Here is a 23,434-nt window from a genome sequence, read left to right as displayed (position 1 = left end):
AGAAAGTTGCACCAATCAGTGGGGAGGCCTGTTTTCCTGTCAGCTCTTGGGGAGTGGTGAGACCATAACCCTAGAATAGCTGAAGAGTGCCTGGGGTTGAAGACTAGCCATTTGGGTTCTAGCTTTAGTGGAGATGCTATTTTTTTTCACAGACAACTTGGGGGCAGAAGGAGATCTTAATTCAAGGAAATAATACTGGCTTGAAGAGTAAGGATGTCCAAAGAGGCCATATTGGATGGGAAATTTGACTCCATGTAAAAGATTCCAGATATTAATGAGATTTTGAGAAGAAAGGATTCTATACCACCTAGGGTTGATATTCCCATCAGTCCAGTATGTTGGAGACTCAAAGTCAGGTTTCATTTAATCAGAAAAAAATAAAGAAAGAACCAGGTATTTCCTTTTTGTGACAAAAGATTCACAACTGTTCCTTAGTTTTCTTTTACCAGTTTTTCAGAGCACAGATTTATAGCATCTGCGGTATAAAGCATTTGAGTAATATTATGATGCTGGATCACTTGGAATACCAGTAAATATAATAGCTTTGTGCTTTATATTGATTCTATAGGTAGAAACCAAAAAGTGTTTTAACCTATAACTATTTTCTCATATGAAGATTTACAAGTCGTATAGTTTTAATCAAAATGGTAAGGCCCAGATACCTCCCTTCCATCTAGAATAATGCTAGTAGCAGTGAATTTTTCTAAGCATTGTCAAAATTACTCAATTCAATCAAATAGCCCCAGCCCTGGAGGTTTCCTCATTATCTTAGACTTGATCCTCTTTAGTCATTTTCCACAGAGCAGAACACCCTGCTTGATCCTCTTTAGTCTTTTTCCACAGAACACCCTTCAGAACAAGTCACCCTGTCCTCAAGTCTTTCAAACTTTTTCCCCATCATTCTGACTGAAAGCCCAGACCCTTGCAGTTGAATACAAGCCCCCACATGATTTGGCACACCGTATTCCCTTCTATCCCATCGTGTATCACCCTCCTCAGTAGCTCATTCTGCTCTAGCTTTCTGAGCCTTCTTGCTGTTTGCCTAGTATATCAGGCAAGTTTCTACCTCAGGGCCTTTGTCTTTCTGGAACGATCTTCTTAATAAATCCACATGGTCAGCTCTACTATCTCCCAGGTGTGATTTAGAGCAATTTGCTTAGCCTTCTGTGCCTCATTTTCTCATCCCTAGAAGGAGAAAAATAACAGTGCTTCCCCTAGAGCTGTCCTCGTAAGGATTAACGGAATTAACATATGTAAGGTCCTTAGAACAGCATGTGGCATAGAGTGAATACTACAGAAGCATTCACTAGTGCAATATGTACTAAAAGCCCCAGCAGGTGTTTTGGATCCTGATCATCTCTTCATAAAACAAAGTTTGGAAGCGTTATTTGTGAAGCACATCAATACACTTTTCTGAACTCTAACATGTAAATTAATTTCATTCTCACTGGTAGAAACAATTCCTGATATAAATTACAATTTTTTACAGAGTCTTCCCCCTTTACTGCCGGAACATTTTCAACAAATTCATATACAGAAGACCTTCTGTTCAATAACGGTTGATACAAACACATATTTAGCAATTATTTCCCCTTTATGCTCACAATGAGGCCTCTATAACATGGCTTGGAGATACCTGAAGTGCCTTCTCATTCACTGAGAAACATGGAAAATTACTTTCAATACACATTTAGAAGTGAAGTATATTTTACTTTGGAACTAATCATTTGAAAATTGGTCACAGCACGGAGGCAAAAATAGCTCTAAATCTGGAATATTTGGATTCATATATTAGCTCTACAACTCTACAGCTGTGTAAATGAGTAAGCAAGTTACTTAACCGTCTTAAGACTTACTTTTCTCAGCTGTGAAATAGGAGATAAGGCTTACTAAATTTATGCTTCAGAGGCTTTTGGAGGATAAAATGAAATAATGGACATTAAAATGCATTTTGCAATCTATATTATTAATAATAACGATAAATGTGTTCAGCCCTTACCATGTACGTGCACTGTGCCAAATGCTTTATACAAACTATCTTATTTGCAGAAAACAACGATTATTATGTTGTAGATGCTTTGAATGATCCTCATTGTTAGATGAAACCGAGTCTTTAAACGCAAGTGACTTGTCATTTAAAGAAATACTAATATCTCTACACATCAGCATTCTTTCTGAAAAGCATGATTGAACATGACAATCACTACAAAATTATGTTAGATACTACAAAACTCTCTATATTCAATGTGATACATATTATGAAATGACTAACATTCATTGTCAGCTTATAAAATTATAACTTTGATCTAGATTTTACTTGAAATTAAGTGTACTAATAAAAATCTAGTAACATGGCATAATTATTTATTTTTTTTTTACTTTTAAACTGAGGCTTTATATAATGATGTACTGCAATGTTCTCCCCATTTGTGGGAAAGCCAATGAGCAGGCTTTTAAATATTTCTTTCATACACACACTGATCAGAATTAATCATAGGGTCTTGAAGAATTTTTAAATGTCTTAAAAGTATACTTATATGCACTACAGGGGTAGATTTTACCACGGCCAGTACTACATACACATTTTGCAGCGTAATTTGTTGAACATGGGAAGAAAAAGAATACAAAAACAAAGAAACAAGCAAATACCCTTTTCCGAGTCTTCTCCTTGAGGAAAGGCCGGATCACGGTGTACAGGGCATGGATATACCATGGCTGATTGACAAAGTGAATTCCTCCAAACCTCGCTGGGAAACTATCCTAGAGGAACACAGAGTGGGGAGAAAAACCAACACGTGCTTTAATATACTGAGACGGCTTGAGGAAGGTCATACGGTGTATAAATTTGTTATTCCGCACACTTAGCTGAGATTATTTGTAGAGTTAAGATGACTAAGAAAGAAGGAAGAAACTTACCACCCTAAACATTGCAACTTTCAGACCTAAACTGAAGCAATACGTAATAAAGCAAATCCTTCTCAAGAACAGTTTGTTGATAAGAGCTTCAGCATTTTTAGGAACGCTGTATTTTAAGCCTACAAACTGTTAACAGTCACTATTGGCCAAGAAACAGAAATAAAAGACACGAGGGATTTGTCAAATACTGAATCTATGTTAGATAAGCATTTTATTTAAATTGTTTAAAGTATATCTAAATTATTTTCTTAAATGTCACTATAGTTATCTACAATGTGAGCACTACCATGTATCAAAACTCACTTTATTCTATGTTGTCAACTTCATTATAAACATTCTCCTTCCCTTATTTCAGCTGTAAAAAACAGGGGGTAAACAGGCTTAAGCAAAATAAAAACTTTGCGTTGTAGTGTGGGAAATTTGGGGATGCATTATTGCTAGGTGAAGTCAAAACCCTCTGAGCTCACCCCTTTTCAGGAAGAAAACAGGCCTATCCTAAAGCCAGTCTCCTCTTCAGCAGGAACTCACTTGTGTAGTAAGGCTTGAATCTGAAGTGATGTAAAGATGTCTTTTCTTCCTATCTGTGACTAAACAGGTGCGTCCCACTTCACTCCATAATATGAAGGAAATCCTTAAGCTGAATAGATTGCAACATCTGACCTCACTTGAGTGTGCTATGGATTCCACATAAATGAATGGATCCTTGCTACTAGTTCGAAATCCCACACTCAACTATGAAAGTCTTAAAAAAAACAACAAAAACTATACCACTAGAGGTGTCTCTCAGGAAGTATCATAATAACTGACATTCTTCTGGATTTTTTTTAGAGCATGAATGGGAACAAAGAAAAACTAAAGGAACTGAAATAATCATAGGTGCATTTTTAAAATTTTTTTAAAGATTGTCTAGTCAAAAACATGCACAGCTTATGCTGTGCATGTTTTACCTTTGGGGAGACACTTAGGAGCATTAGTAATTAATTCATGGTTTTCTATGCTGATTTTCAGAGCCAATAGCACTTTTTTTTTTTTGCAAAGCCATTTCTATCTCTGGCAGCAACGCACTATAAAAAAACAATACTTAAAAAATAAATAAATTGGAATAACTAAAAGTAAAATACATCTCCTTTTATGTAAGCACCTTACTTCTTTTATAAACATGTAGTTTTCATTCCTCAAGAATTTATTATAACAGAAATGAATTACATAGAAATATAGACATCGTATGTTTTTAAGTTATGATATTTTTATACATAAAAGGAAAATAATCTATGTACAATAAAGAGAATGCTAAGATAAACATCCATGTGCCCTCCACTCAGCTTAAGAAATAGAACGTGGTAAAAAAAAAAAAAAAAAAAAGAAATAGAACGTGGTTGGTAACCTTAGAGTTGACTTTATTCATATTCTCTGTTCCTCTACCACATTTTAAAATTTTATATTATAAATGTTTTTCTTATATTTTATAAGCATTATAAATATATAAATATCTTACTCCTTATTTATTTTATAATTTTGTATATTTTATTTATTTCTATATTTTATATTTCTTGCTATGGATATACTTACAACCCCTAAAAGATACTGTTAGGTTTTCTAAGTACTTAAACTTTCTAAATATATGAATGTATTCTTCTAGCATCATATTATATTGTTTTTGAAGTTCCTCGTATTTGAGTTTTACACATGTGCAACTGTAGTTGTCACTATTGTATGGTATACTATTGTATGATAGGTCATAATTTATTTTCTCTTGTCAATGCACATTGTTTTACAAATATTTTGTCTGGTGTGCATCACCAGGCATCACCAGTACCTCTGCTCTGTAGACTTCGTTTATGGACATGCGTCTTGGGCATGTTCAAGTGTATATGTGGGGTATATATCTGAAGTCTTAAGTCATAGAGTGTACATACTTTACACAATTGGTAACAGCAACTACATCAATTTATGCCTCTCCATCCCCCAGCAATCAGGAACGTTGCAGCTCTTCCACATACAGCACTTGGTATCGTCAATCTGTTTAATTTTTGCCAATTTATAGGTTATGACATAGATTTTCATGTAACTTTAATTCCCTAGTCACTTGGACTTTGTTTATTTTAATTCTGTCATTAATAACATTACTTAATAACATAATCACTTAATACATAGGTATTTTGTGTCTTAGTCCTTGGGACCCTGAATTTGGTTACTTTCTCTGCTGATCTTATTTATGGTGAACTTATAGTTGGTTAATATTAATCATTGGGAATCCTGAAAGAGCTAGTTTGAGAATGCCTTTCTCCAGATAAGGTCTGTATCAGTTCCTACTAGGTGCTATCAACATGATTTGGCTTTAATTTAATTTCCTTTTGGGGGGGATCTCTCTGATTATACAATGTGCATTCAAATCTCAGACTCAGGGCAGCCCTGGTGGCTCAGCGGTTTAGCGCCGCCTTCAGCCCAGGGTGTGATCCTGGAGACCTGGGATCCAGTTCCACATCGGGTTCCCTGCGTGGAGCCTGCTTCTCCCTCTGCCTGTGTCTCTGCCTCTCTCTCTCTCTGTGTGTCTCTCATGAATAAATAAATAAAATCTTAAAAAAAAAATCACAGACTCAGAGGAGACAATTATGGTCTCAGATTATCAGAGAAGACATTATCATTATTATTAATACCAATATTATTATCGTTACTATTATTTTTCCACCTGCTTATGAGAGAGGCAGAGAGGTTTTCTTAAAGGTTTCCTAGCCAGCAGAGATTCTCCTTGCACAAACCTTCCCTAAGGATAGAGCACCTGGACGAATGCAGTCTCACAGCTAGTCCCCCTTTGCCCACAATGTATGCAAACCCAGTCTTTGCTTCTATCCATCCCAGGCCCTAGGCATTCATTACCCTCTAAAGCTGTAGGTTCCTGCAGTCAACATTTGCCTCCAGAACCACCTAGGCTTCACTTATTCTCCTGTTTTTTGTTTTGTTTTGTTTTTCCAGTAGACTTTGTGCTCTTGCTTTAGGGTTCAAGGGGCAGTTGAGGGGTGATGACTTCTTTCTTGCTCCCTAGAGTTCTGCAAAGAATCTGAAGATATTTTTGTTGTGATTTATCTAACACTCTGTGTTTCATGGCGGGAAGATCTTCAGGAATTTTTAACCTGCTGCACTACCTGAAGCAGAACTACTTAGAATGCTTTTAAAATCCACTCCTGAAGAGGCATTTAATCTCTAAAACAAAAGTGAATAAACATCAGCTATCAAGTTGTTAAACCAAACGTCTTGGCTCAGTGATTTTTTTAAACTACAATCCCGTGGAGGTCATGCTTCTTCTATTGAAAAATAAATATGTACACGTATACACAAAACATACACATGAGTTCATGGGATTTCTTGGATGTATCTTTACATAAAGAAGGACTTGATCAGTGCCAAATCACAGTTGAGACAGGGTGCACAGGAAGGGAAAGCAATGACTTTGCAATCAAATTAATCTAGGTTAAAATTCTGATTCAGTGCCACCTCTCAGGCATCAAAGTGCAACACAATGACAGCATAATCCTTGATTCCTCTCTTCTCCTCACTGTGATGCCTTGTTTCCTTTCTTTCTCTTCTCCTTGTGGTATTACAATTACACATATGTTATACCTTCTGTACCTGGCTTCCAGTTCCTGGTTACTCTATTCCTTTTTTGTTCCAACGTTCTTTCTCTTTGCTTTCCATTTTGGAAGTTCCTATTGATATAGTCTCCAAGCTCAGAGACTGTTTCGTTAGCCATGTCCAGTCCACTAATAAGTCCATCAAAGGCATTCTTCATTTCTGTTAGGGTGTTTTTGATCTCCAGATATCTTTTTTTTTTCTTTCTTACACTTTCCATTTCTCTGCTTATACAGTCCATCTGCTTTTGCATATTGTCTACTTTATCCATTAGAGCAGTTAGTATATAAATCAAAATTGTTTAAAATGCCCAGTCTGATAATTCTGACTTCCTTGCCCTGTCTGGTTCTGATGCTTGCTCTGTCTCTTCAAGTTGTGTTTTTTTAAATTTTTTTTTAGTACGCCTTTTAATTTCTTTTCCTGATAGCCAGACATGATGTACCAGATAAAAGGAAGGGCTGTAAATCAGCCAACTGTAATGCAGTGGTAGGTGTGGTAGGAGGGAAGTGTTCTATAGTTTTATGATTAGGTCTTGGTCTTCTAATGAGTCTGTCTCTGGACTGTGAACTCCCAAGTGTTTCTCAGTCTTTTTTTCTTCCCTGAGGTGGGACAGGTAGCCTAGAGTTGGGTATTTCCCTTCCCCATGTGGATGCCTAGAGTTGGGTATCTTTCTACCCCCAGGCCAGTTAGGTTCTAATAATACCCCAGCAGAAAGAGAAAAACAGTAACAACAGCAACAACAACAACAACAACAACAACAGAGTGCTCTGGCATATTTCAAAATGGTTTCTTCTCCTTTTCCTCTGACAGAAACACAAGGGGATTTTTCTCTAATATTTACTAAAAACCTGATCCAACCCATGAAGAAAATCTCACAAAAGTGTGGGGAGCCCTTAGGATGGGGCTCCTTGGAATTTTTAACTCTTAGCCTCATTCCCAGTGAGCTTCCAGCAATTTGTCACTTAAAGTTCATGATATCCTGCCCCAACATTGGTTCCCACCATGGTTTGTTTCCCCTTCTGGATCTCTGCTCCAGTAAGCCAAGACTCCCTGTGTTTACCTGCCTGTCCCTCCAGTCTTGGCAACAATGGTTTTCCCTGTTACCTCACCTCATTTTCCAGTCTGGTTGTTTATTTGTTGTCAGGACAAGGTAGAGTCTTCCAACCTTCTTCCAAGCAGAACAAGAAACCAGAAGTATAAGCCACTTGCTTCCAATCATGCCCCCAAGCCCTCCAATATTTATATCCTCAGCTTTGTGTAGCTTCATATTTTTGTATTCACTCTCATGGCCATAGTAAAACCCAAAATCCACTGTGTCCACTCCCAGCTTAGCACGACATCACTTCCCTGCATCATCTTCATGTCTGTTGCAGTCCACTTGCAGTTTTAAAGCTTGTTGACTTTGTTCTCTCCCATGTGCCTGGCATAGCCTCCCCTCCCTTTTTGCATTGTCCTCTCATGTTGAACTTTTAAGGCCTAGCTCAGGCAACATCATCTCCAGGAAGCTCTTTTTGATCCTTTCTCTCACTTTTCCATGCCCTGTTCTCTCTTAAAAGCCCAGTCTCTGCCATCAGGAGCACAGTGCCTAAGTCTCTCATTGCACTTGCCTGTATAACCTTGAAACTGTCTCTTCATTTGTCTGCTTCCACTATTAAAATGTGAGCTCTTTGAGGCTTGATTTTGCGTTTTATATGGTCTGTTGGAGATGGGCCTGCATCCATTTCCACTCACTTGGTGCCCCACCCAATAGGGCAGGGGATAGAAGGCTAAAACATAATTATAATCCTACAGCTGGATTATAAATAAGAGTTCTGTCAGTGAGAGACACTTGAACAAGATTTAAAGGACCAACCGGAGGCCACAGTCACATTTTTGTTGCAGTTGCAGCTGCTAGGAAAACTCTAGGGGAGCAACTGTTTATGGCAGTGTCTGGATACTACCTTCCACTTTCTAGGTATCACTAGGTGAGAGGCTGCTGGGATGGCAGTAGTGAGAGGGTGAAGACAGCAGTTTCTTGATCTCTGGATCACATCTGCAGGGTTGGGACCTCAAAACCAAGAAAGCAGACACAGCTCCCTAATGACATTGTAATTCCTCCCATTTTTCTAATGAAATTTTAAAGCACAAGCTCCCTGTATTTTAATTCATCTGTCCTTGAACCATCCAGAGAGATTTCTACTTTGCACATTAACTCAGATCCAGACTGTGTATGATTTCATCTTTACATTCCCAATATTTTAAAAGAGAGAGAGAGTGTGTGTGTGTGTCCTAGAGCAGAGCTAGATGAATGTTTCTTGAATAGAATAGATTCTGGTACTTACTACATATGTAAACTGAGCCTCAATCTCCTTATCTGCAAAATTGAAACATTTAATAGGACTGTTAATGGCCAACCATAGCCATTAAGCACACCTCCTAAGTCCTGGACTACCATATTAAATATCAATTTTTACTTTATACATATGGAAATGACCATGAAGGAATTTTATAATGTGGTTTAATGGGAAGTTGTTTGGTCCTAAAACACTACATAGTATAACATAATATTTAAAATAACAGCATACAGGGATAACTGGGTGTCTCAGTCAGTTAAATGTCTGCCTTCAGCTCAGGTCATGATCTCAGGATCCTGGGATCAAGCCTTACTTTGGCTTGATCACTTTGCTCAGCAAGGAGTCTGCTTCTCCCTCTCTCTCTGCCTCTCCCCTCTGTTCATGCTCTCTCTCTTTCTTTCTCTCCTATAAATAAAATCTAAAGTAACATAAAATAAAATAATAAAAAAATAAAATAAAATAAAATAAAATAAAATAGCAACATACAATATGCTGATCGTTGACTCTGCTGGCCACAATGCTCTTCACTGAAGATGATGAAATAAGAAGTACCTTGCAGTCAGTGAAAGTACAATCAAGATTGGTTGAAGAAAGTTAACAGAATTTCTGCCTTCTAAAAACTTCTGGCAATTTACCTGTTCCCATTCATTTTATTCTTGAGTGGTACACTTTTTGATGGATGTACAAAGTGTGCTGGATTATCTTGACTGAGTACTTGAGTTAATGGAAACTTGGCTGCCAAAGCTCTAGTGGAATTCAACATCTCTCCAAGCCTCTGTTGACTATATACTCAATCTTTCTTTGGGAGAAGATGACTTTGGAAATATTCCCCTCATGCAAGATATGAGTTTCCCTATAAGTTGATTGCTATTGCCAACAATTACAAAATAATATCAATCAAAGCAAAGCCTCTACCTTTTCCTCATTGGCATATAAGTGATATAGACACTATAAATATTGGCACTATGGGTATTCTGGAGAGAGGTAAATATATGTACATGTATCAAATATACATAAGTAAGTTATGCACACATTTCTAGCAAAAATTTGCTTGCCTCAGATGTTTGGCCATTCAAAAAAGAAAACTTGGAAAATGAACCATTAATATAGTATTCAGTTCTTTAATTGATATTGGTGAATAAAAAAATTATGTGTTAGGACAATACTATCACAAGGAGTCAGTCTTGAGAACAACATAAATCAATGTAATTTCTGGTACAATCAAGGTACAGTTTGTAGCCATAAACATGAACAAAATAGACTCTTTTATGAGAATTTAATCTACAACTTTGGTCCTGTTTCACAAGACTCTCTAGGATTCCTAAAATGATCAAGTGTGTTAAGAAGTGACCTCATGTAAACATAGGCAAAAACTGTATGTAAAACTCACTCATTCAAAACTAAATTCATTAGCCTTTTTAAAAAAGATTTATTTATTTATTTATTTATTTATTTATTTATTTATTTAGATTTATTTTAGAGGGAGAGAGAGAGCATGTGGCTTGGGGAAGAGGGGCAAAGGGAGAGAGAGGGAGATTGAGTCCCAAGCAGACTCCACACTGAGCACAGAGTCCAATGCAGGCCTCAATCTCACAACCTTGAGATCACAATCTGAACTGAAACCAAGACACACTTAGTGACTGTGCTACTCTGGCACCCCCATTAGTCTTTTTTTAACGTTTTTTTTTTTCTTTTCTACCTTTACTGCACTTTTGAAGCACATAATTTCAACTGTTATATGCACTATGGCAAAGTGCATATAATGATAAATCATAGTATGCAACACCTAGAAGTTACAATTTTAATTCAAAACTCTATCCCTAGAATTATATTAAGATTAAAAATATTGCACTATTATGATGATTTCAGTAAAGTTATTGAGCATGATTATTGTAGAAATTCTAAACATCAAATAAAGCACAATAAAGAAAAGTGCTCATCACCTTATCAACCAGAGACAAAAGGAATACTTTAAGCATCTTAGGGGATGCTTCTAATTCTTTTCAGTTAAGTTTTATACAGATGACATAAAATTATATGTAAAAGTCTAGAATTATGAGAATAATTTTTACAAAGCCTTAATATGTATACAACATATATAATAATATCACCCTCTCTCTTAAAGTCTGCCTAGGTATAGAAAGTAGAAGGTAACTATTACAGCAGTTGGTACTACTAGTTCCTTAGACTGCATCAATATTAATTTCCTTCAGATATGTTTAAATTTAAGATTTGGCTGCTTTACAAAGATGTCTTAGGAAGAAGGTAGGATGGGGAAGGCATCCCCCAGAAGGACAGATCTAAAATGCAGCCCAGAATATTGAAGAGAATGGAGTAGAAATGCAAAAGTGCCTGTGAAAGGTGCCAATGTGGAAAATACATAACTAACATTCTGAACGGTTGTAGGAAGGCCTCAATTAGGAGTTCTGTTAAGAGAGAATTCAGAGAATTTTATTAATCTGTTCTCTTAGCCGATCTAATAAAGAAAATCAGGACATGGTAGGGGGAATAACTGATGTGCCTGGATATACTAACCACACCATATTTTCCTAAATATGTCTTTTGGAGATATTCTTTCTAGCTGGTATAGTAGCATTTGTATACTCATACCTATCTTTTAGAATGTTGAATAAGCTATTTGTATGCAGACCCTACACATCTTCTAAAAGATTAACATTCCAAAAAAAAAAAAAAAAAGATTAATATTCCTGAAAGAAATCAGGTTTGTCCTAGTTCCAAAGCCCTGCTTCCATTCCCACCTCTAGTATTCTGTGCAGTGTCTGGAACTAAAGAGAATGGAGCTACAGCTGGGATATATAATCCCATATATGTAGTCTCATTAATACCAGACAGGCACATCTAGGTAAGTCATTCCATTGCTTTCATGAGGGAAACAAGGATTTTTACCAAAATATTCTAACTCGTGTGTTTTGCCAAATTGAGAGAAAACAGCCAGGAAACTATTTAATGACCAGCTAATTGGAATGTCTTTTTCTATGCCTGCCTCATAACTGGTAATGAGCCATGTGTAAATGGATGCAAATAACAGATTGAAAACAAAGGCTCTTGACCTGGTGCAGAGATAAGCATTTAAGCTGGGGTTGTACAAATGCAGGAGGATGCTTCACCTCCAACCTCTTAACTTCTAACTGCCCATTAAACCCTCATGCTATCCAGGTAAGCAGACAATAAAGGAACTGGGTTACACGGAAAGAACTGCGTAGAAACAAACTTCACCAAAACAGGTAATTGCTCTGACATGTATGGAAACAATAATTACTAACATTTTCTAAAGTTTACTTAACACTTTGGAATTTGAGAAAAGAGAAAAAAATAATTAAATGGTTAAAAATGAATAGTCAATTCTTGTTAGAGGAAACAAGTCAGCCTTCAAAGATACATCACATTTTATTTCAAAATAAGCACTTAGCAAGGTTTTCTATTTGATGAGCAATCTCTGAAACAAAATGCACATAAATTACAGACTTGAATTTTAATGATTCCTCAGAAAACAATGTCATAATTTAATAAGTGTTTTAAGAAACATTGATTAACCATAACGGATCATTTAAAAGAGTAATTAATAGTATACATTAATTTCCCATTAATATGTGGCATCGTAGGTAAACATTTTTTTAGAATTAAAAAATTTTAAGATATGAATATATTTTGAAATAATTTTGCCCTCCCAAGTGCTAAAATCCTAATCTACATATGCACTAAAATACAGATAACTTTTTAGATTTTTTAATTTAAAAATTAATGTACCTAGATTTGTATTTGCATATTTTACAATATCTATTTGTTCTAAGACCTTTGGCAAAATGTCAGCTATTGTTTAAACTATCATGAATACAAGTGTGTCAACATGTATTTCTCTTAAGGGTGGTCAACAGAATGTGCTCTGCCCAAAGGCAAATACATGTCATTTCTGACATTTCTATTTAAAAAGTAGCCATTCCTCCCCCCATTCTATATACATCAATATTTAGCTAATGAATACTTCGTGACACTGTGACTCCTAATAATTCTCTTTTGCTCTGTCGCTCTCCTTTTATGAAATTCAGTTCTCATTATAGATATGGGCTAGATTTGTTCTTTTTCAGTTTTATCCAAGGGTGTCCTCTGGTTTAATTTTTAAGTTAATTAGAAATGATGCCCATGTACAATGATGTTGCCTGATGTTCTCCTTTATAGGGTGCATAAAAGAAAGCATAGAAGGATTTTCTGAAGGGCTGTATGTTCTCAAGGCAAATTACTAGGAAACCTGCCACAGGGATTCTAAAGTGTAGAATAATCATCACCTTTAATTGTGAGTGGACATATGCTGTAGGCAGCTCAGGTCTCACACCAACATGTTGAATGCAAAGGGATTTTATTGCATGGCTTTCGTGATTCTACAATCAGAATTTATTATTTGGACTAAGAGAGTCTTTTAACTTCCACTCAAGAACACTAAGAGGAATCTTCTCAGGTCACTCAGAGCACAGTGGTGGTCAAGGGCTTCTCCAGTTTATAAAGCTACAGGCCCAGAGAAAAGCAAGGAATTGTGCTTTCCTCTTCCAAGATAACACATGATTATCATCTGCTTGAGTAAAAATGAGTGTTTTGTGGTGTTCTTAACGCTGCTGCAATCTTAACATAGACCATCAGTTCTAAGTTTTTAATTTTGTTTTAAAAATCTTAAATAACAGCATAGCTGACTTGTTTAAATCTACAAGGAATAACCCCAGTTCCTTTTCTGCCGGTAAATTATCATTTGTAAATAACAAGTACACATAACAATCACTTGTAAATACCATGTCAATAAATATATTAAAATAACGACATAATAACTTGTTATATACTGATTCAACAGAAAAAAATGCAATGTTATTCCATTTTTTTTTCTTTTCCTACTCGTTTTGAACACGTGTATTGAAATCATCCATACATTCTTGGCTTCTAGGTTCCAGTGATAAATCTACTTACCCATGAGACAAATGTGTCTCTGTCAGCAAAAGTATCCCTGCCACATATACAGAATTACTAAATAGAACAGAGTACTATTGTGGAGAGAATGTCTCCTAGAGTACACTATGACTGTATGATCAGGGCCTCTGAAATTTGTGGGCTAGAACCGCCTAATCTATCTCAAAATCTCAAGGATACTCTAATTCTAGACAAATCATTATTTTGTCATTTTTTTCCTGTGCCCACCATTAATCAGTTGGTGCTGGCTCACCTGGCTTCAAACACAGCCCTCCTCACCCTGCAAGGGTCCCTGGAACACAAATGCTGGTTTATTAGCTTAGAAAAATCCCTCCACTCGGATAAAACTCTCAAATTACACTGGTGACTCAGTAGCATCAACTTTGCACGGAGAGGGGAATGTCTGAGTCTTGAGGCAACTTAGTGGGATATTACATAAAATATTCCTCCTCGAAAGAGCTCTTCTGAGCTAAAACTATTTCTTAACGCAAAACCAACATGGAAAACTACTTAGAACATGTTTGGTCATCCTATAACTGAATGGGCAGGAAGATCTTTCTTTTGTGAGCAACATACGTGTTGCTCCCAGCTACTTTTTTTTCTGTCAGAGATGGTGATAACAGATGGAAGCAAATCACAGCCACAGAGCCCTAACATGAAGACACAAGGCTGGTGTGTGCCTGGTACATGCAGGAGGCAAGGCAGCCTGGAGAACGTGACACAAAGCCATTCTCACACCTCTTCACAATTCATGAAATATCAATTCCAATCAAGTATAACAGCAGGAGAGAACCCACAGTAAAAACCACCAACTTATGAAATTGTTACATCATCATGTTCCAAGTCAGGCTCTTCTATCAAAAGTGGATGCATAGCAAGGGTAACAAATAGTTGTGCCATTTCTCATCAAAATAGAATACGTAGTAATTTTCCGTGACCTGTGTCTTGAGGCCTGTAGCTCCAATCTAGAAGTCAAATGCAGTAGACCTTACTACTACCCCAGCCAGTATATCAATAATGATTAGGTCTCTCACTAAACTTTTAAACTACTTTAGTAACACACATTCAGAAGTGCTGACATTCTCATATTCAAAATTGCCAAAGGGGAGTTAAGCTGCAGAACTTCAGCTAGAGGAATTGAGAAGAGCAAATTATAAAAAGAATTAGGCAGAAGTCCTTAAGTGGATATTTCAGGACACTCCTGCCTACATCAGGCATGCAAAACTAGACCAGATTGTTTTTTATGATGAAACTCAATGCTGCAAGGGTTTGGCAAGACAGGAGCCGTCAGATTCTGCTGAGGGAATATAAACTGGTAAAACATTCCTGAGAGAAACCTCAAAATATACTCCTTTTGTACCCTAATATCAGTTCTAGAAGCCAATTATAAAGAAATCATTGTTAGAGTAAGATTTTATGTACAACAGTGTTTTTTATACGTATTTTGTAATGAGGAAAACATTGGGATCAATTTAAAGTTACTTTAACAAAACAGTGAATAAAAGAATAATATATTTGCTCATGTTCAAGAGCAATTAAAATGGCATTTCCAAAGAATTTTTAATGACAGAAAATAATCAAATATTATAATAGGTTAATAAATTAGGAAAAACATTAATTTACTTTAAAAAGGAATATAAAATATTTAGAAAAATACATCAAAATGTTAGCTGTGTTAATTCTGTGTAACTGGATAATAGATGGCTTTTCTTTTTATGCTTTGCATATTTTATATTTTTCAAATGTTTTTATATGACCATGTACTACACACAAACAAACACACACACTTGTAAATATGTATAGTGGTAAAAACGTCAAATACTTTAAAAGTATCAACATAAAGACAGCAATATGCCTGTCTATGCATCTATTAAATTTAGCAAATATTTATTGAACCCTACTCAAGCCTGGGAAATGTAAGGGGAATGTGAATGAAGCAGAGGCCTTACCTTGAAGGAAATTATAGACTACTGCTAAAGGGAATAACAGAGAATAACATAAATCAAGAAAAAATAATTTATACAAGGTGTGTTTAAGTTTGAAGGAAAGGAACGATGCCAGATTGAAGAGAAATTTAGAATAATGATGAAAGTACTCCCAAAAGAGGTAGTTCATGGCACAGACCTTGGGGTGTCAATGAGAATCTGGTAGTTGTGGATGAGGCAATGGAGAGAGTGGAAGGGTGTCCTGGGGTAAAGGAGCAGTAGGACCAAAGATGTGAAGACTGAGCCATCTTTAAGATAACGGTTGCTCGAAGTGTTTATCAGGAATTGAGGGTATGTGAGAAAATGTTGGCAGCATGGCTGAGAAGATCATTATAGAGTCTATGTGGACCATCCTGGTTGTCTTGCCTGAGGGGGCTTGTACTGGGCATTCTTGAGAACAAAGCGGTATGCTACAGTTATGTTGTAGGAACATTAGCCCAGCAGGGGTGTGTAGTTTGTTCCAGAAATCTGACATTGTAATATTTATGTTTTAGTGCAACCACTTTGATGTGGAGACATTCTATCTCAGGTTAAAAATTTTAAAAACAGCTAGAGTTTTAGTCTAATTATTTTTTTAAATGATCAAGTAATGTGTGACCCACCATCTACCAGGTCCTTTATCATGACCACCCATCATGGAGCAGCAGGGATGAGGTGATGAGGGTTAGAGATGGGATAGGGATGGAATAGGGCTATAGTTAGAACTGTTAGAGATAAGGATAGAATAAGGGTTATGGATGCATATTTTTTTAATTTTATTTTATTTGTATTCAATTTGCCAACATACAGGATAACACCCAGTGCTCATCACATCATGTGTCCTTCTTAATGCCCGTCATCCAGTTACCCCACCCACCCACCCCTTCTGTAACCCTTTATTTGTTTCCCAGAGTTTGGAGGCTTTCATGGTTTGTCTTTCTCTATTCTTTCCCCACTTAATTTCCCCCCTTCCCTTATAGTCCCTTTCACTATTTCTTATATTCTACAAATGAGTGAAAGCATATGATAATGGTCTTCTTCTGACTAACTTATTTCACTCAGCATAATATCATCCTGGGTGCACATTTCTTGAAATAGAAAATGGTGACTTGATCCTTTGACTTGCCCAATTTGTTCAATGAATGCCTACAAAATATCCTACTTTACTTGATTTCAAGAAGATGGAGACATGCATTCAAATCTATTAGCACGATACAGGCACTAGAGCCTGAATTTGAGTCCTATTAAGGCCTAAAAGCATAAAAGGAAAACAAGTTACACATGTTAAAAATATGGAGAATATACAGCTTAACAAATGACCGGATGCACAGGGGACCTACCACAGAATGGCTGAAAGTAGGCTGCTGTTTTTTAACCTGGGTTTATTCACCACTCATTGTACCAGAAACTGACATAAGGAAAAGATCAGATTAAGAGGAGGTCTGATATGTTGAGATTTCAGTGCTGTAGGCCATACAAGTGAAGATACCCCTAAGCTTGGAGAGCTCACACAGAATTAGAAAGCAGAAATGGAGCAAAAAAAAAAAAAATTAAGATTTGTGAATATACCAAAAAGCTACGGTAATCTGTGTACTATTAACATAATCATAATATGCAGTTTTTTTTCCCTCATTTAAGTTCCTGACCAATGTCAAGGACTGGCTTGAGTAAGGAGTTGGAGAGAAGAGGTCACTGAAGCTAGAATGATGTTTTCCAACCATTTGCCAGAACACTTTTAGCTTTACCACCGCCTTCCAAGACTGTGTGATGTCCATATGGGTTGTGAGGCAGTGGATTATAGAGACAGCTTGAGAGAGTCTAAAGATGCTTCAGGCACGTGTCCTTCAAAGAAGCACGCATGAAAAACAGCACGACTAGGGCTCACGGTGTAGGCAGTCCCCCTCTGCCTGCCTGCTAGTGAGGAATTCCCATTCAGTCTCTGAACACCTCCCTGCAAGGCTGGGGGTAAGCAAGATGATGCCTCAGGTTAGCTAATCTAGGAATATGTGCTTTCTCTTATTTTCTAGTTTTACGACAGGAAGGAAGCGAGGGTTCAAATTCGGATCATCATCCCCTCCCCAAAATTCAAAGATAATTAATGAGTGTACCTCTAACTACAAAAAGAACCTTTAAGTCAGTGCTTCAAAGATTTCACTGTGCTTTTCTTGTGTGTATCCCAAAATTTTATAGATACTTATCAATTTTGGTTAATTTGAGAATATTCTGATTAACCACCAGGAAATCTATGTGGCCTCAGTTTCTTTTGTCTTTTGCTTGACCCTCTGTTACTTAATTGACAAGTAATCATCATCCAGAGCTATTCCTTAGACATCTTCCATCCCACTGCTGCAAAGCCCTCCTCCAAATAAAATTCTTTAGGAAGGAATACTCAACAAGTTTTTGACCCATGGTGCACTTCACTGGAATGGCAAAGTCAACAATTAGCCTTAACCATCTCCCCATAGCAGTATTATACACTTAAGGTCTCCATTTATTCTGGAATCTTGCAATGCAATTGGAGAGTTCATGTTAGTCTTTGGTCTGTCAATTTGTATAAACAAGATACACAAGCATCTCCATCTGATCAATCATTCACATCAGGACAACCACACACATTTGCAATTTTTCTTTCCATAATCTCAGTAATGGCACGTAAATAAAAACACAAAATTTCCATTCCAGCCCCATTAAGTTACACAAGCTCTCAAGGACACACAGATTCTCCTGAATAAAAAAATGTTTCCAACTGTGGCTGTGTGTGTGGATATATGCTTGTGTTGTTAAGAGAGCTGCCTGGCTTTGACCTCTTCCTTGCAATTCAAGAGTATAAGCAAGAGATTATATTCCTTGCCTTCACTCATCCTTGAAACCTAAGTGCACACAACGATTCTGAATTAGTGACAAAACTGGTAAAGATCTGTTTTATGTAACATGTGACTCTGGCTAGGCCGATGCATGTCATTTTAGACATTGAAGTATGTGAACATATTTAGGCTGCTATTTTGATTTATAGATTTTTTTAAAAATTCACTCTACTTTTTAAAATAGACCATGGTTCAACTGTGAGTTACAATTTAGGTGGACTCTAGAAATTCTGTAGATAAAACACAGTTACATCTTTTCTCCAACATCTATATCTTCAATAGTCACCCACCCCATCTATATAGTTTGCCGTTAGATCAGATCTTGATGATAATCCCTTTCTCTTACCATCTGCTTCCCATTCCTTCAATATGGGTCTTATCTGTATTCATGCTCGTGTGTGTGTGTGTGTGTGTGTGTGTGTGTGTGTGTATGTGTGTGTAGCCAAAGGAAAGTTCTATTTGAAGGTTTATGTATTAACTCTGAAAAAACAATCCCCACATTTAGGTAAAGTCATCAAAACATTCCTTTACATGAAATGTTAACAAAGAGGATTTTACTTTGAAGACTTCTGCTTTTATCTCTAATATTCTTCCTATCAAAAAATCGAAACCAAAATGAAACACTAAAAACAAAATCCAACTTCTTTTAATGATTCAAAATAAAAATGCTTTTTAAAATACTATCTTATGGTGTTCTTCAAAAGAGATAACAGACATCATCTCTTCATTCTCATTCAACAGTTATTTACTATTTCTACTATATATTGCCACAATGCTGGCGGTAGGATCTAGACTTTGTGATATCTCACTTTTTTCACTACTCAGAAGGTATCCGTATCTATCTATTGAGTAACTGTTTTTAAATTTTGAAATATTTATAGACCCCCAGGAAATTATAAAATGAATAAGGAGATCCCATCCCCCGCCTCCGGATCCCAGTGGGATACTTCACTAGAATAAACCATCAAAACCAGGAATTTGATATTGGTACAATCCACAGAGCCTATTTAGATGTGAGTGCATATGTGTGTACTTCCATGCAATTTTATCACCTGTATGGCTGTGTGTAACCATTACCACATTTAATATTATTGCTGTTATATAAATTTAACACACACACACAAAGGGACAATCTATTTCTTTTAAGGATGTAAATTTAAAATATTTTCTAAATATAACACTATGTTGTTCTCTGAATGTTAAATAAAAGTGGATTTTTAAGAAAACCGTGCCTTACCCAGAAAAGCTAAAATTAGCTTGTCACTTTGAATCTTTTAATTTCATAAGCCAAATAATATTAGTTTGAAATGTTTCCCTCTGAACAAAACAAGCGGGGAACCTGGATGGCTCCGTCAGTTAAGCGTCCAACTCTTGATATCAGCTTAGGTCATGATCCTAGGGACCTGGGATCCAGCCCTGCATTGGGGCTCCATGCTCAGTGCGCAGTCTGCTTGAGGATTCTCTTCCTCTCCCCCCCTTTGCCTCTCCCTCAATTCATGTGCACAAGCTCTCTCTCTCAAATAAAAATAAATCTTAAAAAAATTTTTTAAAGATTAATATGCCAACATGAAAAAGATAAATCACAATCTTGAGTCAAAGTTATACATCTGAAGACTGAGAAAATTTACTAGGAAAAAACACAAATCTAAGGAATAGTTTTTAAAAATCTCACATAGATAAAATAGAGAACAACTAAACTTTCAGTGTTCATGATTTACAGAACGCCCATAATCTCTTGGACCAGCCTGTTATTGTGCCATCTTAATTTTATAAATGAGAAAAATGAGGCACAGAAAGCTTAAAAATTCAAAAGAGTAAACCTCTAATCAAGCTGTTATTACTCAAGGAAAGCATGGACTTAACCATAGTTTCAAATCTTCTTTTTAGTTCATTGGCTCTAAGTTTGTATTCATTAAAGAGATGAAAATTTGCATATTAAATAAGGACTATCATCCTAAGAAAATATGGCACATACTCCCACAGCAGTGACATTGCTTTGATCACTCTATAACCAACATATACTATCATTTTCTTAGTTTAGGAAAAGAAGAAAACCAAATTTTATTGAATATATATATATATATATATACACACACACACACACACACACACACAGATACATGAGATATTTAATGAACATGTGTTAAGCCCCATTTTTTGCCATCCCCTTAGTGATAGTAAGACACCATCCCTGCCACCTATGGATTTTGCCCCTCAGTTGAAATAAAGTTTTACTCTCTGTTTCACCCTGGAGGATTTCAGTGGCTTACAATGATACATAAAATTATTTAAAAGTAGATAAGCATTGGAGCACCCAGCTGACTAAATCAGAGCATGTGACTTTGACCTTGGGATTGTTGATTTAAGCCCCATGTCGGGTGTAGAGTTTGCATAAAAATAAAATCTTTCTGGATGCCTGGGTGGCTCAGCAGTTGAGTGTCTCAGGGAATGATCCTGGGGTCCGGGATTGAGTCCCACATTGGGCTTCTTGCAGGGACCCTGCTTCTCCATCTATGTCTCCCATGAAAAAATAAACAAAAACAAAAAAAATAAAAAAATAAAAAAAAACAAAAAATAAATTAAAAATAAAATCTTTAAAAAATGGTAGATGAGTATTTTCTGATTTAAAATGACTGAGCACATATATTTATCTCCCTTACTCTTGAGACTTCATTTAAAGTGATGGAAGATGAATATTTTTTAAAGGAAATGAAAACCGTTAATAGTGAGAGAAGTGGAGAAAAAATAATCATTGCATAAATTATTTCAAAGCACTTTTAAAATAGGAGAAGGAGATAAAAGTCTAATGAATAAAACAAAAGCAATACAGGTGTGAAAAGCAGGGGTGGCAGGATAAAGATATTCAACTAGAAATGACAGATTTAAACTAGGAGTCCAGTGAAAAATGATCCAGAGTGATAGCCATCCAGCAAAACTAGAAAGCAATTAGACAAATCAGAAGAGAAAGTCACTAGCCTAAAAGAAGAAGGATTTTTGAAAGAATAGAAGAAATTTCATCAGTAAATACTATGAAAAGCTAACCATAAAGTTTTGGCAGTGAATAGTGGGAAAAGGCCTTTTCCTTTTCATTGTAAACTCCTCTCTTTAGTTTTTTTATAAAGAAGTAAATATCTTACCTGATACAGTTGTTTCATGGGGCTCAAACTCATAACCCTGAGATCAAGACCTGAACTGAAATCAAGAGCCAGACACTTAACCAACTGAGCCACCCAGACGCCCCATCAATATAATATTTTTAAATGGAGTTAAGTATAAAAGAAGGAACAGTAAGACCAAGAGGCAGAATCAGGAGACTAATGCAAGAAAAAATGTGCAAACATATCCCTGAGTGTTTTAGCAGCAGAATCGGGAGGTGTACTCCCTGACAATCTTCTGAAAATGGTCACTTAAAAGTTCATCAGATTCTTTAGCAGGTATATGAGCTGGACTTAGAACTGGCATTTGCTTGAGAACACAGACGTCACCTAACAGCGACGACACCTACCGACAGAAATATATCCTTCCTCTGCTCTGTCGTGTACTAATGATAACCTTTCAGACAGGATTAAGATGCTCCTTACAAAATTATTTCCACCTCATCCCAGCACATAGCCAATAAAGCAGCATGGAAGGCCCTGGGATTTACTCCAGGGGGTTTGGCAAAAGTAGTCGGAGTCTCAGATACTAATGGTAAGGAGGAAGTATGCACTGTCGTGTGGATCTGCACTGCTTGGTACCCCTCCAATATTACCTGGACAGCAAAGTCCAGTTGGGAGCTATGGAGAGAGACAAAGGGAAGCACCTCTGGGGAAAAAAAAATGTTGCTGAAGGTAGGGGTGACCTTTATGCTTAGCCAGCAGGAAGTGAACAATCCCCAAGCATTCTCATATGAGTCTGAACAACAGAGAGGTTCAGGTGACATATAGTGTGTCTTCAAAGTGACTCATTCCTATTTCTTACTGCTATGGCTTTGAGAACGTTAACACGGAATATGAGATAAGATTCTCAGATAACTGGGACTCCACTGAAGATTAAACATTACACAATGGATTCAAGAAGCCTGTCTCTTGCTCGTCTCTTATAATAGCTCCAGAGGCCCAGAGATGAGATCAAAGATCATGCACAGATAGAATTGGACAAGAAAAGAACTAAATTTACACACTTTTATTAACAGCCTATTTAAAAACCTGTTTCAAAGAAATAAGAAAAAAGTCATATGAAAGGAGACTTTGGGATGTTCTAAGACAACACTGTGATGGTGATAGATGTAACTTCCTGCCTCTTTTGACAGTCGGCACTAGCCGTGCTTTGACAGAGCTTTGCACTCTCGGAGTGGCTTCTGGATGTCCAGTGTGCAGAGGTTCTGAGCGTTTCACTAAGTGAGGGTGATGCATCTTCAGGTCGAACAGCATTCTCCACGTAAGATGATTCATGAGAACTATCCTCACAGGGCTTTTGACAAAAACTGCCTCATCAATCTGTGTTTTAATACACTGCTTCCTTGCTGCCTAGGAATTCATCATCAGTAAGTATTTGTTAGAAATATGGTTGATGGCTTGCTTAACGTGAGCCAACAGCGTGTTGTCACTGTTACAATGCTTCCTTCCGCGGAACCCATCCTTTATCACAGGACCACTAGACTGATCTCTTAAAATGTTCTTATCCTGTCAAGTTGAAACTTGACTGATCACTTACAGAAGAAACTCAAAAACTTAAGAGTGGCAATCATGACCTTTTATGGTTAGGTATTAACTAACCT

The 23,434-nt window shown here is 36.7% G+C and overlaps 1 protein-coding gene across 2 annotated transcripts in view; it reads right to left on the bottom strand.

Moving 5' to 3' along the window:
- CLVS2 (clavesin 2) overlaps window positions 1-23,434 on the bottom strand; it is a 71,044-nt gene that overhangs the window by 16,102 nt on the left and 31,508 nt on the right. For both annotated transcript variants that reach the window (XM_038526697.1, XM_038526698.1), the window contains one exon: window positions 2,650-2,760. In XM_038526697.1, the coding sequence (XP_038382625.1) occupies window positions 2,650-2,760 (111 nt within the window). The remainder of the gene's footprint in view (window positions 1-2,649; window positions 2,761-23,434) is intronic.

Source organism: Canis lupus, chromosome 1 (genome assembly GCF_011100685.1).
Source record: "Canis lupus familiaris isolate Mischka breed German Shepherd chromosome 1, alternate assembly UU_Cfam_GSD_1.0, whole genome shotgun sequence".
Taxonomy (NCBI): Eukaryota; Metazoa; Chordata; class Mammalia; order Carnivora; family Canidae; genus Canis; species Canis lupus.
Note: the sequence above shows the minus strand (reverse complement) of the source record. Positions and strands in the feature narration are given on the sequence as shown.